Genomic DNA, 17,803 nt, shown 5'->3' with positions numbered 1-17,803 from the left:
CCTCCCCTTCAAATCTTACACTGTTCTTTCCTCCATCAGGAACGAACTCAGAGTTCATCATCATCGAAGCAGAAAGGTACAGAGCCGCTAACAGCTCCCTTTGACTGGTTTCAGGATTACACGCACACACACACCTGTGGTCCAGTGCCACCTGACTGCTCCATCAGGTGGATGCTGCTGGTAAAAGCACGCTTTACCTGCACTCCCCCTGGTGTGACTCATCACCTGTCCTGGGGGAGCCCTCTGGGTTCCACAGTTTCATGATCTAGATACAAGTGTGAAAATGATGAGGTCTAAAAAAGAGGGAGACAACCAACATCAGGTAAACTCAGCTCGAGTCCAGACCTGTTCCAGAGTGGACCCCCGGGGATCCAGCCCCCATCCCTGGCAGTGCTAACGCCTTTTCGCTGCTATGCTTGTACAATGCCACACAGACCTAAGCAGAAGTGAGCACCGTGGGGTCTGTTTGGACCAAGAACTAGTCTTTTCTAGCGCAGCGCCTGGGATTCTGCCTCACTTTAGACCAGGTTTCTATTGGAGGGGCTGCTCAGTCACACAGCCAATGAGAAGTAAGGTCCAGGTCCACAGCAGGAAGCTGTTTTTTTTGGTAAAATCTGAATTTGTTCCTTAGCGGGCATAAAGACGTAGTGCTGCGTCCACTTTGTCCCACTGGTCCTGGAGCTGGAGGCCGACTGCCAGTCAGACTGAAATCTCATAGGTGGTGCCCCCGACACCAGTCACCTTCTTCACCCCGCTGCCTTGGGGCTTGTGGGCAGGACTCAGCATCAGTGCTGGGCTGGGACAGGCTGCTCTGGGCGGAGCGGACGTGTTGACTGGGTGACAGGGAGAGGAAGGGGCGGAGCAGGAGGAGGTGGAAGTCGAGGAGAAGGGCTGACCTCCATTAATCCGACTCAGAGATTTCATCTGCATCAGCTCATCCCTGATTTTAGGAAAAGACAGAAAAGAACAATTTTACTGAAAACTGCGGGCTGCAGCGTGTTAGCCATGTTAGCTCTGCTGCTAATTTCATCACTGAAGCGCGGCTACATTTGGATGGATGTCACCATTTACTACATTTAGACCTGAACACATTTCATGTTGAACACTGGAGATGAAGGAATGACTGGATCGCTTTGATCGGTGAGAAAGAATTTGGCGAGTCAGAGTGGACGTAGTTACGGCGTGCGTAGTTCCAGAGGGAACATGGACACACAGTTGGGCTGTTGTGTTACCGATGGTGACAATAAAAAGTGTTTACGCTGATTGGTCCTGTGTATGAAAATACTGGCGGTGGGCGGTGCTACCCTCAGCCATGTCGATGCTATAGTTCACATCAGGTCAACCCAAACCAGGGCTACCAAAGCTAGCTTTAGTACACAGAGGTCAGTAGTTTGTGGACGGTGAATCATGCTTTTCACTTCCCTTTAATAATCGTAGCTACAGAAACACCTTGGCAGTACACAGGGGTGGAGTACGTGTACACAACACAGCGAGCAGGACGGAAAAGAACAGGAATGACAGACGGGACAGACAAACTGAAAACGCCGTCATGCAGCGGTCAGACTGAGCCTCAGTTTAACAGCAACACTGTGCTGCTACTCACGCTTCCTTCAGATTTCACTTCCTGTGCGGTTAAACCGAGGAGCAGTAAAAAGCTTCTCCCACAAACACTGGGCTCCTCAGTTTGATTAAAGTCATCATCACTGCACGTCAAATCATGGTGACCAAACAGACAGTAGCAATAACGCACAAGACAACAAACAACGCACAACAGATGGATGGAAGACGAGCAAAGGGAGAAGAATGAGAAACTCACAGGAAGTCTGGCAGGATGAGGAGGAGGAAGAGAGAAGGGAAGAGGAGGAGCAGGAGCAGGAGGAGCAGTCAATCAGGTAGTCAGGTTTCAGGCGAGCAGGCGCTTTTTCAGTGTCAAACCAATCGTCCCGACAAAAGCTCAAACTCATACTCACTTCGGCACTTGGATTCCTCCTCCTCCCATCCCTCCGCCTCCACCTCCTCCTACCCCCGCTGCGTTTGCTCCGGCCGACGCCGAGGCCTTGCGGACCAGCCGGTACTGCATTTCGGCGGCGGCTGCACTTGAATAGGAGAGCGACTTGCCCAGAGGTGGGGGGTGTGGGGAGCGGGGAGGATGCGTGGTGGAGGAGGAGCCCAGAGGCGTGTCGGTCGAACGGGTGCGATAGGGGTAGGCGTGGTGGGGCCCTGCGTGAGGGGCAGCAAAGCGTGGAGGACGAGAGGTGGAGGAAGAGGACGAGGAGTGATGATGGTGGTGGTGGGAGTGGTGGTGGTGATGGTGATGGTGGTGGTGGTGGTGTGGGGGCGGTGGAGCAGAGGTTTGACCGGCAGGCGCTGCAGGTAGGTGGGGCTCGCCCAGCAGGCGCTCCCTCTCTGGTGGAGGCGGTGGGGAGGAAGACGTGGAGGATGAGGAGTGATGGAGGAAGGGGTGGTGGTGGTGAGAGGAACGGTGGTGGTGGTGGGGTGACTGGGTGGACTGGGACTGCATCTCAGCCTCTCTCTGCTGTGACGACAGGAAGGGGGAGCTGTAGCCACCACCCGCCGCTGGCGTGCAGGGTCTCCCACCGGAGACGTCGGGGGCCACCGAGCTCACGCCCACTGCTTTGTCAAACTCATCGCCGCCTGCTAGCAAGCTGTCGTAAGACAGGCTCCCGTTGCGAGACGGGTGGTGGGGCGGGGGTGTCTGATTGGCTAAGCTCTTGAAGCTGGCGGAGGTGGTGGTGGCCTCTGAGACGTGGACGGTGCCCGCCGAGGTGTGCGTGGAGCTGGAAGATCGCGACGCCACTGCAGACAGGACGGTGGGGTCAGAGAAGGAGGGGTAGGAGCGCCCGCCCAGAGAATAGCCAGGAATGCCGCCTCCTCCTCCTCCTCCCTCTCGCCCCACCTCCCTCCTCTCCCCTCCTCCTCCCCCTCCCACTCTTTCAGACGACGTTTCCCTCCGATCCAGGCTGGGCTGCGAGCGGAAACCAGGCTGCTGGCTGGCCTGGAGGAGGGAAGAGGTGGAGGAGGAAGAGTCCCTGGCACTGCCGACGCTCTCCCCTCGACTTAGCTGGAGGAGCCAGAGGGAAGAGGAGAGAGAAGAGGGAAGGTGAAGGGAGGCGGAGGGAGGAAAAAGAAACAAGAAGAAGCTCAGCACATGAGGGAAGATTAAAGTCATACTGCACTCTAGCGGTGACAGCCTGACACAACAGCCACCCCTAACCAACGGTGATTAGTCAGGGGTGGGTCATCTGAGCAGAAGGCCGGTGGTTGGCCTGTGCTTTCACAAGTATCTCAGTGTATCCATCAGAGTGTGTGTGTGCACGTTAGGCTAAGAGAGTGCTCCAAGTGCTCGAATCGAGTGAAAAAGCATTAAAAGAACCAGCACATTTACCAAACTGCTCTTTGTACAACCCTGACTGTCCAGATGAACTCGGCAGCTCCATCATCATAATGTTCATTATAACCATGCCAGTGTTCAGACTCTCTGGATCCTGCTATTGTGCGCTGTATTTGGAGCTTCCTGCGCTCTGCCTGTTTCAGTAACATGTCAGTCAGAATGTCTGAGATGGTGAAATGATGGCGTTCGCTGTATTGACACTGATGCTTAAACACTAAAGAGGAATCGTACAGAGCTACAGCCACAGTCACTCAAAGCCCTTTTCCATTAGTACCTACTTGGATCATGTCGATGTGACTCAAACTATTACGACTGCCACCCAACGCGCGGGGGGGTCGGTGTAGCCACAGATCTTGTGATGACATTTGTATGCGACATGAACACCACGACAAAGGAACACGTCAAGGCTCAATGTGTGTCACACTCTGCATTTCCCCACTGCTGTGCTTTAAAAATGGTGGCAGTTTCTCTCATGACGTGTCGAGTGATGTCCCGACTGGCCAATCGTTGGCATGCGGTCTGCTGACATCACATTTTCAGATCACTTGGGACCCCAGGCAATGGAAAAGGGCTACAAGGCACAAATCTAACCAGGAAGAACTAACAAAGAAACTGAGGAGTGATATGGACCAGACAGGGGCACAAATACTGAGCAGAACCAGTGTATTTATGGCAGTCCTGATTGCGTCACGTTCATATCTCACTGTGTTCAAAGAACGCTGCTGAGACGGAGTCGTGAAGTCTGTTTTCAGTGGTTTCATTACAGTATTTCAGCCACGTCCAGTGCAAACAGAAGGAGACAGGAAACAAGTTAAAAGATAAGAGGAGGAAACTGCTTTCAGCACAATCACTTACTGATCAACAGAAAGCCACTGAGAAACCAAACCAAGATGGCCGACAGGAAATCAAAAGGAGAAAGAAAAATAAAAACCAAAACAGAAATGGAGATGTTAGATTAAAAAATGATCAAAGAAGCAGGGACGAGTGGAGGTCCAACCTGACACGTAGCACACACTCTTGCATTCTGCGTGCGTTACCTGGTTGGCGTAAGCATGTGTGAGCGCCGTGTGGTTCTTGCCAGGGCTGTACGTGGGCCTGTATTTGTACATAGTGGGAGTGGGAGGGGCCTTGTTCAGCAAACTGCACTCTGGAGGGTGGAAAGAGAAACAAGATGAGCACAGAATCTCCTTCATGTGCACTGAGCACCATTAGCATAGAAGAGCTATAGTGAATGCAGAGTTTTGTTTGGACACCCTGCATGATGATACTAGCACCGCTTCTTCTGACAGCTAACAGCCCTTCAGGTTTTGTGAGACTTTAGTCCGTCCTTCTGCAAAAGGTCTTGGGGTGTCCTGCATGCGCTGCTTTGAAACATTGTCCAATATTCTTGGATCAGAGGTGTGTGAGGTCTTCGTGAGGTGCGTTTAGGATCCTTCTCCTCGTTTTTAACCTTCTGTTCATTTACAGAGACGCTGTCACCAGCGCTCGTTTCAAAGCTCAAACCTCTGACGATGAATTTAGAGATTTCATCATATTAGTGCAACACAGCTGCTGTTTTTAATGATACTATGAAGTAAGACATAGTATCCCACAAGCAACCCTCTGCTGCTTGTGGGACTCTAAATGTTCACAGTACTGGCAGGGAGCTGGGGATACTGGAGCCCATCCCAGCTGTCAACACAGACAGACAGCCACTCACCTCCACATCCAAAATCACCAATTAACGTAATCTCCTCCATGACAGTGTATCCACGCAGCCACAGGGATTCGAACCCAGGACCCTCGTGGTGTGAGGCACCAGTGCTAACCACAAGCCTCCCGATGAGGATAAATATTAAGTCCTTTGAGTGTGGGTTCTCAAACCTTTGTATGAAACTATATGTTGAACAGGAAGCAGACAAACTGCAGCAGACAGAGTAAGAGCCAATCACCCTCTGTGTTTCCTCTGGTAATTCCTGGGTAGCGGAGCTCTGGTTTAGGAGGTGGTGGTGGCTCAGCGTCACAGGACTGGCTCTCCATCATTTCCAGACTGGACTTTGACTGGAAAGAAGAAATGCGAGCATTAGAGACAGAAAGTGACAGAATTACCCATCTGTTGGTGAAATACAGACATTCTGTGACCAAATCCGAACAGAAAAGTAGAAAGAAGCCTGGGGTCACACCCAGATGGACTTTTGCTGGGTGGTGTGAGTAGGGATGGGCATCGAAACCCGGTTCTTGTTGAGAACCGGTTCCCACTGTTTCAATTCCTTGGAATTGTTTGCCATGTTTGCAAACGATTCCCTTATCGGCTCCAGTCGCCCCGAATGACGTCACCACGTTGTGGAGCATCATTTACCTGGCAGGAAACATGGCGGCTCAAACACTCAAAAGTTTGGTTATACTTTACGAGAACGGATGACAACAGGGCAACTTGCAATACTTGCAAAGCAGATATTTCATGTAAGGGAGGAAACACTACGAACATGCAAAAGCATTTGCTCACAAAACACGCGATGACCTTAAATGAATGTCGTGTTTTTAATTCTGGACTCGTGAATCTCAACCCAGCAGCAGCGGTAACGTTTGCACGTCCTCTCCCGTTAATGCGGCAGGTAAATAATCAACAACAGTGCATATTATGTTAGCGCGATCTGCCTTATTACAAACCTGCCATTACTGTGCGTTTAGTGACCATGATGAGACGGAATCGTGAAAATCTTATCAGTACCCATCTGTAGGTGTGAGGCTGTAAGAAACTTTATGTAAACTTTGTCCATGTGCAACTTAAATGAAAATGTTCCTGACTGTAACACAGGCAGAGCCAAAGGTCAAAGACTGTGTGAAAGAACAAATTATTCATCCATCTCCTGCTGCTTATCCGGGTTTGGGTCACGGGGCAACAGCAGCAGAGAAACTCAGCCTTCCCTCACCAGCCACCTCCTCTAGCTCATCCAGGAGGACACTGAGATGTTTCCAAGCCAGCCAAGTGATATATTCTCTACAGCAAGGCCTCCTCTTAGTAGGACATGCCTGGAATACCTCACCCAGGAGGCATCCTAGTCAGAAGTCCGAATAACCTCAGCTGGCTCCTTTCCATGTAGAGGAGCAGCGACTCTCAGGCTACGTCCACTCGTACACGGGTATTTTTGAAAACGGCGATTTTCCGTTTTCATCTTAAAAAATAATCCCGTCCACACATAAAGGCAGAAATGAAGGAAAACGCTGCTATGAACATGCCAAAGCAGCAGGTGGCGCTAGATTCCTAACCGTGCAGAAATGTTGGCCAATCAGAAGTCTAGAAGCCTCGGTGGGAAAAAGTAAACAAAGCTGGGGCATAGAAGCAGAACCGAGTCGTATGTGTGGACGGACAGTAACTGTGTGTATATGTAAGCATTTAAACACTGCAGAGAGTAGAATTAACATTAACAGTATTGTAGAAATTCATTTCACCGAAACAATAATGTGGCGCACAGTGTGACGTCACAAAAGGCGCGCACCTTTGACGCTGCGTTTTCTCCGTTTTTCTCGTCCACACGTAAACGCAAAAACTGAGTTTTAGAAAATATCCACCCTGGCCAGAGTTTTTAGAAATCTCCGTTTTCCGTGACCGAAAATGCTGTTTACGCCGGGCACGTGTGGACGTAGCCTTGAAGGGAAACTAATTCCTGACACTCTGATCCACAACCTCATTCTTTCGGTCACTAAACAGAGGCTGTGCTAAATTGACAGCTTCCCTTTCATGCTCATCTCTCGCTTCACCACAACAGATTGGTACAGCATCTCCATCACTGAAGACACCGCCCCAATCTGTCTGTAAACCTTGCATGCACTCTCCCCTCGAGATACTTGAACTCCTCCACCTGGGGCAGTAACTCATCCCTGACCTGGAGTGGGCGCTCCAGTCTTTAGTGGCTGAGAACCATGGTCTTGGACTTGGAGGTTCCTGCTGTCATTCCCTCCACTTTACACTCAGCAACAAACGACTCCAGTGCAAACTGGAGGTCAAAGGAGGCCAAAGGAACCTCATCCTCCGCAAGAAGCAAAGATAAAATCTTGCAGCCAACACTGTGGAGACCGCTTGACTATGCCCAGACACTCTATAAAAACTATGAAAGGGTCTGTGACAATGTTGAATGGCTAGAGCCACACTCCACTTGGCCTGCCAGTACCTGTCAGCTGCCTGTGGACTCCCAATAAGATTCCTCCTTCAGCCTGACGGCTCACTTCACCTCCAGTATTCACCATCTGGTTCTGGCACTGCCGCCACGAGAAGCACCGAGGATCGTGCAGGCCCCATTCCTTTCAGTAGCCTAAGCAAGAGGTGTGGAGCATGGTCCACTCGGACTCCGTGTCTCCCTGAGGAGAACCTCTGCCTGAGGTGTAAGTTGAAGATCTTGCTGACTGGGGCGTCTGTCAGACATCCTCAGTTTTGGTCTCCCAGGTCTGTCAGCAGTGACAGCGTTTCTGCGTCCAAGCCATGGCCACAGCTCTGATATACGTTTACGTACGATTACAAAATCAATCATCCACCTGCGACTAGAACAAATTATTCCATCCATTTCCTAACAAGTACAATACTTGCAGGTCTTTAGCAGTTTCTTACAGCAACACAAAAACAAAACTAAACAGAAACAAGATAAAATACAAACAACACCAAGAAAAAGGTGCAGCAAACAATAAAAACCCAAACTCAATAAATAGGACCCCGTTTTTGCATCCTTAGCTCTGCAGCACGCAGCCTGATGGATGTGGTTGGGTTTTTACTGCTGTGACCTTACAGGATTTCTGCCTGTTGAATTTCAAACAGCTTTTAGAGCTCTCGCTGCCATCTGGACCTGCCTATATGCAAACTTATCATGTGCAGATTTGAATGAGAAGCACAGCTCCCTTGCATAACCCTTGTTTATTACCGGCAGGCTGAAGCAGCCAGCACAGCACAGTTTGTGGCACGTTAGCTTCACGAGCACCTTTGCTGCACCTCTTACCCTGTGCAGATCTCCCTGTATGCCATTGTCCAGTATCTTTGCAGCCAGCTGGGCCTCTGTCAGCTGTGGCCGAAGAAAAGGAGGCTGCAGACTCACACTCTGTGCACACTTTCTCCTGCCCAGATACCTGCAGAGAGCATTCACATCAGTACAGTGCTAATGATTGGTATCAAATCCAAATTCCTCTTAATCCTACATCTGATCACTTTCAACACTAACACCAAAGCAACAGCTCACAGATTGTTTAGTTTCTCACCAGCTGTTTCTGTTATTACACTATTCAGTGGCCAGTTTTAAGAAATTCATTTTAAAAACAGGAAGTGTGATGAGCTACAGGGTAATGCTCTCGACACTCGACAAGAGAGTCCAATAAAAAGGGGAAACAAAGAACGGACCTGGGTGCCTGTGAGCTGCAGAGGACATGAGAGACATTCTTCCAACAGCCATTGGTGAAAGGGTTAACACCTCCTCTGAACTTCCCCGTTACCTGGAGACAGACACGTCACAAAAACTTACATGGAGAATATAACAATGCGGGGAGGGGGGTGGGGGGTGGGGTTAAATGGCTGTTAACCTGTATCCACTTTCAAATTAATGCACTCAGTAGGACGTGAGGACCGTTTGAAGGATAACCACCGTCTCTCTGCCAGGAAAACAAACATCCTTCCCTATGCCACAGTGCACAGTGGAAGGGCCAAAGAGGACGTTTTTCCTTGCCACTGTCACCGTGGGGTTGTCTGATATTTGGGGTTCTCTGTCTGTGATCTCTACCTAATATAAAGTGTCTTTAAACAACCGTTGTTACAAATTGGCACTATATAAATAAGACTGACCTGAACTGAATGAGCTAACTCCTGGGTTCCTGGTGTACATGTGTGCAACACTGACTTCTACTTACTTGTTCGTTGGTCGTCCTGCCTCTAGCCACAAGGACTATGTGGAAGCCAGTGAGGCCAGCGACAGGGATGAAGAACAGGCCTGCGACACACATTACTGCGAGCCTGAGAGCACGGGTGGGGGGTCAAGGACCTTAGCATCTTAAACATTACATTCAACAGATCAAGGCCTATGGAGAGCAGTGATGGACAAAACAACATGTGGTGTGTGTGGGGCGAGCAAAGCCAGAATGTACTCCTGTCCTAGGCCAGTTTATGCAGATTCGTGCGTTTATATCGTGTGTTTTCATTCTCATTCAAAGATCAGATTGGGTGGGGTTGGACCATCTTTTCTTAGGAAGCTACGTGAAATCTTCCCACGCCACAGTGGGGGGAAAAAAAAAAAAAAAAAAGAGTGCCTCATTTAAACAACCTGACAGTAACTCAGCAATGTAAAACCAGATGAGAGTACCAGATCCACGAGACATGAAAGGATACGTGACAATGGCGTGCAGGCGGTCAATGTTCTGCCGATGGTAGAGGATGAAGAGCAGCCCAAAGCCAAACACAGCCATGATGTGGGCTGTCAGAGACAGCAGGAAGAGAAAGAAGTAGCGGTAGTTTCTCCTGCCGATGCAGTTGTTCACCCACGGACAATGATGGTCGAAGTCCTGCAGAGTCAGGGGGACATTTAAGACACCGTCAGAGGAGGCTGAAATAGGAATGCAGCCATTAAGAAGCATTATTTCCATGCACCACCTTTCCTGTCTAACCTCATTAAGTCCTCAACAGATACACAGAACTGTCATCTGCAGGTTGGGAATGTGACATACTTTCACCAGAATACTCTGATTACAACTCTCCCATGTGATCCAAGAGAAGAGGCTTGAAATATTGTACAACTGCATGTTCAGAGGAAGGTCACAATATCAACAACTGTTTAGTCCTGAGATCAGAGATCTTTGGTCATCTGCTGATACAAACACGGATCCAACACCTGGACTGCTGCAGATGAGCAACGCAGATTACCTTTGAACCTGGAACATTCAAATAGATTCAGACAAATGCAGAACAGAGCCTGGGACGGACTGCCAGTGCTCTATCATGGAAACCCTGTAAACGACTGACTGTCTGTTGGCAGCATGCCACTTCCTGGGTTACACATGCACACTCACACAGAGCACTAAGGAGTAGGGATGGGTACCGGTATCCGGTGCCATTATGGTTCTGACATAAACGGTAGTAACCAGACCGAAAAGCAGCGCACATTTCGCTGCTTTATTTCCCCTGAGATGTCAGACACTTTGGATTCCAGCCAATCATTTTACCTCTGCAAGCGTAGTAGGCGGGGCCAGGTACGTACGTTCTTTTAGAGCAGAGCTACAGATTAAAAACGCCCAAGGTGAAGCGGTCAAAGTCTGGCTGTACTTCACAGCAAAAGATGCAAACTCAGCAGCAACAAGTGCTTTAAGCTGATACTGTGATACTGTCAAAGGAGGCAACACCTCGAATCTGATGAAACACCTGGCGACGCATAGCGTTTTTTTAAAAGAGCACATCTACTGTGGGTGTGGTAAATCTCCCTTAGCGAGTTAGCGCGGATCGCCCGTGCATGGGGCTGGACCGTGCTTATCATTTTGCAGAAAAAAAGAGACTGCTAAAAATAAAAACACGAGAGCTTTTTGGACAAAGTTTGTGCTCTCCATTCTTTAAGCACCAGTTTGAGCACCGGCACCGTTTCAAAAGTACCGGTTTGGCAGCGGATAAAACCTAAACGATACCCATCCCTACTAAGGAGCTTGCAAAGAAAAGCGTCTGGACTTCTTTAAGTTGCTTGAAGACGTTTCACCTCTCATCCGAGAAGCTTCTTCAGTTCGAGGGTCAAATGGTGGAGAGTCCCAGATTTAAACCCTGTGGGAGTTTCCCCCCACAGAGGGACAAAAGGACCCCTGGTGATCCTCTACCTAATCACACGAGCTAAGGTGTGAAAGCAGGTGTAGGTCACAATCAGCCAAGGTTTCGGATGAGGTCATTGTGAAACCTGGCCCCACCCTATCATGTGATTTCCTGAGGTCAGATGGCCCAGGATGTGAGTGGGCGTTAAGGCGTCTGGGAAGGATCTCAACACTGGATTATAGATGGCAGACAGTTGGTGTCGTAAACCCCCGCCTCTGTTCAAAGATGGTCGCTCACAGTGGACATAGATGCTTCTTTCACTCCTCTTTCAAACCATCTGTCCAAAATGTGAACATTGGCATCCTTGAAAATTGAGTTTCCCTCTTGGTGAGTTACTCCCACAGACCTTAGACTGTGATGAGCTGGATGACTGAGAACCTTCACAGACATATTGCACAGAGCACACAATCCCAAGGTCAGCCATATTTGATTTTGGCCTGGCAGCCAGTTCTTTACTGGATTAAGGACAGTGTGATTTTCTCCTGTTTGTCACTGTAACTGGAGAAAGAGACAGTGAGTGCTGGCTTAACGTGGAACGCTGCTAGCTGCATGTTTCACTGCAGCTCTCTGCCAATGGGGGAAAAACATGTAGCTGACGCTCAGAGAGGAGTCGATCGGTGGATTTAGGTAGTCAGCACATCACACCGGTGTGCCCAAATAATGTTTCCTGGCTTTTAAAGCCTATTCGTCGTCAGGTTCTGTTCCACACACAGTTACTTAAGAACTTAAACTCGGCTCAAACGTCATGTTGACACACCTGCAATGACACCTCTAAATATTTAAACTGCAATCGGCACGAGAGGTGCCATCATCATCTTCAGCTTGTCCTCTGCAGTAGAAGGCTGCAGTGTGAACATATCAGGCCATTTAAGATTGTGCACTGAGTTTAGAGTCATGTCTCTGAGACAGCGAACAGATAGAGGTGCGTCACTGCTGTCTTGCCTGATGATGGACACGAGGCAGCCATTCTGTGGAAACCATTAGCAAACACGTATGTAGCCTGAGAGGCCCATCAAGACCATTTTCACTGGCTTAGCATCAGCTACAGTTTGGCTACACACGTGCCCAGTGGAAGGAGTGTAAGTAAGGAGTAGATACTGAAACATTTTCAGGTCCAAAACTGCAGTAAACTCCTGTTACAGGTCGTGCTTGAGCTGGAGTACCGTGTTATTCAAAGGACGACTACAGGCTGTCCAACTCGTTTGCACCCATCAACACTGACACTCCTCCTTCCATCATACACTAACAGGACAGCTGCAGAGCAAAGACATGTCCTTGAGTTACATCTTCTAAACACATCTAAAGATTTATAACAATGATGATAACCACATGCCAAAACCAGCCGGGCGAGGGTTTGAAAGTGTGAAAATCACAGAGCACGTGTGTTGTGGACACGGCTCACTAACCACAGACGCATACAATGATTCAGACTGTTTCAGATCAAACTGGGCTGTTTATAGTGCAGGCTTACTCAGCGTGCAACATTCAGACTGTTCATATGAAGAATAAATGAGTAAATGTAAAAAGTCAAACACACCTCAACACAGTTGTCACAGACAGAACAGTGGGAGCAGCGTGGCGGCCTGTAGAAGCGGCAGGTTGAACACCACTTCATCCTGACCTGGATCCCTCTGATCTCCACCGTCTTGTACAGTGGAGCGCGGAAATCGTCTTCTTTGTCCTCGTCCTCCTCGGCTGCACAGAGAACACACACAATCCTAAAACTGACGATCTATTGGTCAAAAGTGAGACAGTGAAAGTGCCAAAGCTCGCAGCTGCCCACTCAGTCCACCCGAGTTTGACCGTAGGCGTCCACGTTCAAATGATGGACTACAAAGAAGGTTTCAGTCTGTAGAAACTATTTACTCTTTCATAGCAACTGTTTTTTACAGTTTCAAACAAGCCAGTCGTGTGGAAAGGGTCACGGGTCGCCTCTCCGTGTCAGTCAAACAAAGGGCCCTCTGACCCCTCGGTATTTTAACAATCCTGTGACTACACTGAAACCTCATCATCTCATATTTCGTGTCAGACTTTTCACCTCAGACTCAGATCAAAAGAAATAAAAAACAAAACAGAAATGAATGTAAAATATAATGTAAATTCACTGGTGTTGGGTTGCCTAGGAACACACATTCTGATAAGAGGCTGCTCTGACATGAGCCAGAGATAGCTAGCTAAAAACACAGAGGACTGCAGTTAAATAAAAAAGCAGAGCGTGTGACTGAACGCATGGACAACTGGGTGGACGGAAGTTCTGAACTGTGGGGATCCTAGCAGAGAATCCACAGTGTGGAGAGCTAATCCCACCAAATAAAGAGTCAAATCCAGAACAGCAGCGTGGACGACGGGGCGAGGCGACCGCATGCAGATGTGGACAACACGAACGGTTTTTGTAGCCAGCTGTGAGGCCAGTTTTAAAATGTTTAATATAACTAACAACACACGTTATCCAAAACTCATAATGTTTATGTTCCGTAATAATTACATTATTTTATCTGTTAGCTGTTGTTGTGTTCACCATAATGATCTAAATGATAACAACTAATCAAACCTAAAAACCGTGTCAAAGCTTACTTTACATGAGGAGAATCGGATTAAAATGAACACGCGACCTTAAATGATGCCTGCTGCTAAACTTCACAGCTCCACTGTATCTATCTCAATAGTATGAACAGACCTCACACCACAATGAGGCTTTTGTGTTCAATTTGGAGTTTCCATTTGTAGCTACACCCTGGTGGTGGTGATGGGTAGACGGCCCTTTTGAATTTTAGATGTAATTTTGTTTTCGACAAAATCAAATTAGAAGGACGTAAGACATCCCAACGACTGAGCCGCGGCACGCTTCCTGTGCAGCGCGCCTCACTGAGGTGCTGCTGCGCTCTGCAGCTTTAATCCATCACTTCATCCAAGTCCTGCCTGTTCGACACAACTTACCTGTTTGGTGACACCCAGCATTAAAGGCATTCATTCAACCATCCGTGCACTCACCTCGGGGGAAGATGCCAGGGTCCATGAATGTGGCCATACAGAAGTTAGCCAAAACAAAGAGGAAGATGATGCCATTGTAGATGGGGATGGCCACTGAGAAACGCTCTGAAAGCCACGGACACCTGAAACAAGACCAAGCCTCACGTTGGAGATGTCCAAACAAATGCATTACAGAACTGTTAGAGCTGAGTGTCGTTAAACGTGAGGCTGCGGTCTTTGTAGCAAAGCTGCAGCACCATGTGTTTTCTAAGGAAAATGTTTATAAAGGAGCTGTTCTGCTAACTTCCACTATTTGTCTATTCTTGGATCTATCAGAACAGCACCCTGGTGTGCTCCTGCAGGGATCGATCGATAGATAGATGTTCACTATTTTAATTACAGATTATATCAGTAAGGAAGCTGACTAAATATTAACTGATAACTCATGGCAAAGGGGTGGGATTAAATAAGTGTTTACTTCTTCCCACTCACTTTCAACATGTCAGGGCTCGCAAAATCGCTAGCCCGACGTCCCGGAGCTAGCGATTTTTTCAGTCGGGCTACCAAAATCTATCTCTGCCCTGCCCGTCGGGCTATTGCAGGAAGGAAAAATATATGTCAATGCTTTTGCATTCTTTCAGAAATGTAGCTGGGTAATTATGTCATTGGCATCGGTGAGCCACTGTCAATATGTGACATATTGAAATCGCGTTTGAATTTGCGCTTGTTTTTTGCTTTCACTTTGCAATCGCGTGAACTGTGTATAGAGAGCGACAGCACTGATCTGTGAGTGATGATAATTTGTGCACCAATTCCTCTGACATCGTCTTATTAATCGTTAGCTTACTGAGCAAACATGACAAGTGAAATCTCCCGCAGCTTAAACATGTGAGAGGTTGATCGCGCAGAGAATCGCTGAGCTTATGTGAGTGCGTGTAAAAGCAGCAGGATTTATATTTGACTACGATGACCTGGATGACTGAGAACCTTCACAGACAGATATATATTTCAGTTCTGCTGAGCCAAATAAGACAGGTCAGGGTGAAGAAGTGACAGCCAAAGAAAAGCTTACCACACAACGGAGAAGTTATGACAAATCAGACTATAAGGCAAAAAGAAAGTGCAGCTTTATGGTTTCATGGACAAAATAATTTCTGTGGCTGCGATATGACGAGCTAAATAACCAGGGCTGCACATAAGTGGTCTGCAGGTGCGCATTCGCTGTCAAAATAAAAAACACGCACAAGATAAGAAGTTGCAACGCGTGTTTGCATACATAAGATTTTCAGGAGGACAGACATTTGTTTAGAACTCTTAAAGATGTCAAGAAGCTCCTTTAAGCAATTACTGTGATGTTCCTCCACCTCCAAAGAAATGTCAGAAGGAGTCCGAACTACAAAAGAAGCGCGTATTCTCAGAAAAGTAGTTGCAGGAGGTGAGCTGGCTTCAAACAAATGATGAACGCACAGAGATGTGGTGCAGAATGTGCCGTGAAAATCCCACTCTAGGACAAAAACAGCCTTTTATATGGACGCAAACGCGCGCTGCAACTTCTTATCTGGTGCGCGTCTTTTATTTTGACAGCGAATGCGCACATGCGGACCACTTATGTGCACCCGTGTAAATAACATAATGTTCTGCCAGGTGTGTTGTTGGTTTTCTCTCGATTTCTGAACTGACAAGCGCCTTTGTTACTGGGACCAGTCATTTTAACTCATTCACTGCCAGCCATTGGCAGTGAATGAGTTAAACCCATTGACTCATACACTGCAATTGACGGCTATAGACGTCAATGGCAGTGAATGAGTTAAGAAAGGCCCCCATTAGAACCCATGAGAAATGCAAGAAATGCATTATTGCTCAGTCTGCAATATCTTTCCCAGAACAAACACCAATTGCAAATAACAAACTAAAAATAAACCTGAAAATCTGTTTAGAACAGCTACTATGTTGCAAAGAGTGAACGACCACTGGCACAATGCAGCAGTCTGTGCAAACTTCAAAAAGCAAACGGCCTCGATCTTGGTTCCACTTGTCTCTTACCGTGACTTCAGTGGAAATGTCAGATTGAGGCTCTGACAGACTGATTCATGTCCTACACAGTTCTTACAAGTTCATAGAAATTTCTGTTCAATTAGAACCAAGTGTTTGAGTTGATGATTGTAATTTTTATACAATGTTGTAATTTGTGTTTAAACTATTTTTGATTGATGTTTTGTTTCCGTTACAATATTATACTTTAATGTATAATATTGTAACAGAAACAAAACATCAATCAAAAAATTGCTCTCTTTTTTATTCGGGCTACTTACATTTATTTTGGGCTAAAACTGACGAGTCCCTGCCCGAAGGGCTACCAGGGGTTTTGAAAGTTTGCGAGCCCTGCATGTAAATGAATCAGAACAGTAGCAATATTGAAAAGTATTGACTTTTGTATAGTATTTTTTTCTCTCTTATTTTCTTTACTACATGTACCTGTATATTGTTTACATGTTTGAAATAAATGAACAAACAATAAAGAATAAACCACTCTGGATGCGAGTGGTCCAGTGCTGGACGCCTTTGAAAAACAAAAGCAACATGAATTATGTGATCCTGGATGGTAACAATCATGATTTTAAAATCTGGATCTTTCTGATCCTGAACTTGTGTGGGGCGTTTTTGTTTTTGTTAGTTATTAGACACTGGGATCATAAAAAGACCATCTCCATTTTAACTGTCATACACGGCAACATGACAGAATACAGCAGGGGAACAAAGAGTGGCAGACCAGATGATGAGCTTTTGTCAGGGTGACAGATGTTGGCCTATTTTCTCTTCACTAATCTGATGCACAGAGCTGACTGACCACCATAATGAGCCCCCCTCTCCCACACACGCACGCCAATCTGACATATTCATGTTTCTCCTACAGAGGACACACGCCCACTATTTTTTCCTCACACTTCCTGACACACGTGCACACCAGAGTGAGGTGTTTGCAAGATTACTGATAATAGTCTGTAACCTCATTGGCTTAGCATTCTCACACTCACAGAGTCTGCTTACCCCCCTAAATGTATGCTATCATGTGTGTGGCAGGTAAGTGAACCTGTTGGGAACATCCTGGCGAGTTAAGGGGTTAATGTCAACAATGAATTGGGGGTGAGGTTGCTCAATACTCCCATGGTCCTTTTGTTCCCCTCTGGCATCACCAGTGGACGACAACATTCCCACCATGTAGCAGGGGAGGTTATCCACCCTCCACAAAGCACACAACGTGCACATGGCACAGTGTTTATAGCTTTGGGACAAAAACCACCAGTGGGATAAAATAAATACATACTGGCAGCTAGTGCTAGCCCTCAGACTCCTACTAGATACACCGATGGGATCATTTCAGTGGCCGCCCAGCAGCCAATGACTCCATTGGCCTTTTACAGGTAAGAGGCAAAAATGGAAACAAGTGTCTCTGCAGATGCACCGTCACACTACAGTGGAGCACTGAAGTACATCACACACAAAATTCCTCTGCTTTCTTTTATTTGATGATGATAGACCAGTGCCCCCACCCCAATGCAGATTGAAATGATCATCATCATTATAATACAGTGTTGTTATAGTCATAATTATTATTATTAAAA

General features: G+C 47.4%; 1 protein-coding gene across 2 annotated transcripts in view; it reads right to left on the bottom strand.

The window, feature by feature from the left end:
• The window catches only part of zdhhc5a (zDHHC palmitoyltransferase 5a), a 33,590-nt gene that overhangs the window by 1,075 nt on the left and 14,712 nt on the right, over positions 1 to 17,803 (bottom strand). Inside the window, exons 3-12 of one of the 2 annotated variants that reach the window (XM_086294573.1) lie at positions 14,202 to 14,323; positions 12,748 to 12,905; positions 9,753 to 9,925; positions 9,278 to 9,380; positions 8,775 to 8,866; positions 8,380 to 8,506; positions 5,344 to 5,452; positions 4,450 to 4,559; positions 1,971 to 3,082; positions 1 to 940 (exon numbers count right to left, since the gene is read on the bottom strand). The exon at positions 1 to 940 is cut by the window's left edge and continues 1,075 nt beyond it. In XM_086294573.1, coding sequence (XP_086150699.1) covers positions 700 to 940; positions 1,971 to 3,082; positions 4,450 to 4,559; positions 5,344 to 5,452; positions 8,380 to 8,506; positions 8,775 to 8,866; positions 9,278 to 9,380; positions 9,753 to 9,925; positions 12,748 to 12,905; positions 14,202 to 14,323 — 2,347 coding nt within the window. In that variant the 3' untranslated portion in view covers positions 1 to 699. Of the gene's footprint in view, positions 941 to 1,816; positions 3,083 to 4,449; positions 4,560 to 5,343; positions 5,453 to 8,379; positions 8,507 to 8,774; positions 8,867 to 9,277; positions 9,381 to 9,752; positions 9,926 to 12,747; positions 12,906 to 14,201; positions 14,324 to 17,803 lie in introns of both variants that reach the window. The other variant, XR_015129782.1, reaches the window with a different exon arrangement.

This window comes from Aulonocara sp. 'chitande type north' Nkhata Bay, linkage group LG6 (genome assembly GCF_057382095.1).
Source record: "Aulonocara sp. 'chitande type north' Nkhata Bay isolate Kocher_YH1m ecotype deep benthic linkage group LG6, A_spYH_male_GT1.1, whole genome shotgun sequence".
In the NCBI taxonomy this organism is placed as follows: Eukaryota; Metazoa; Chordata; class Actinopteri; order Cichliformes; family Cichlidae; genus Aulonocara; species Aulonocara sp. 'chitande type north' Nkhata Bay.
This window is presented reverse-complemented; position numbering and strand designations above follow the sequence as displayed.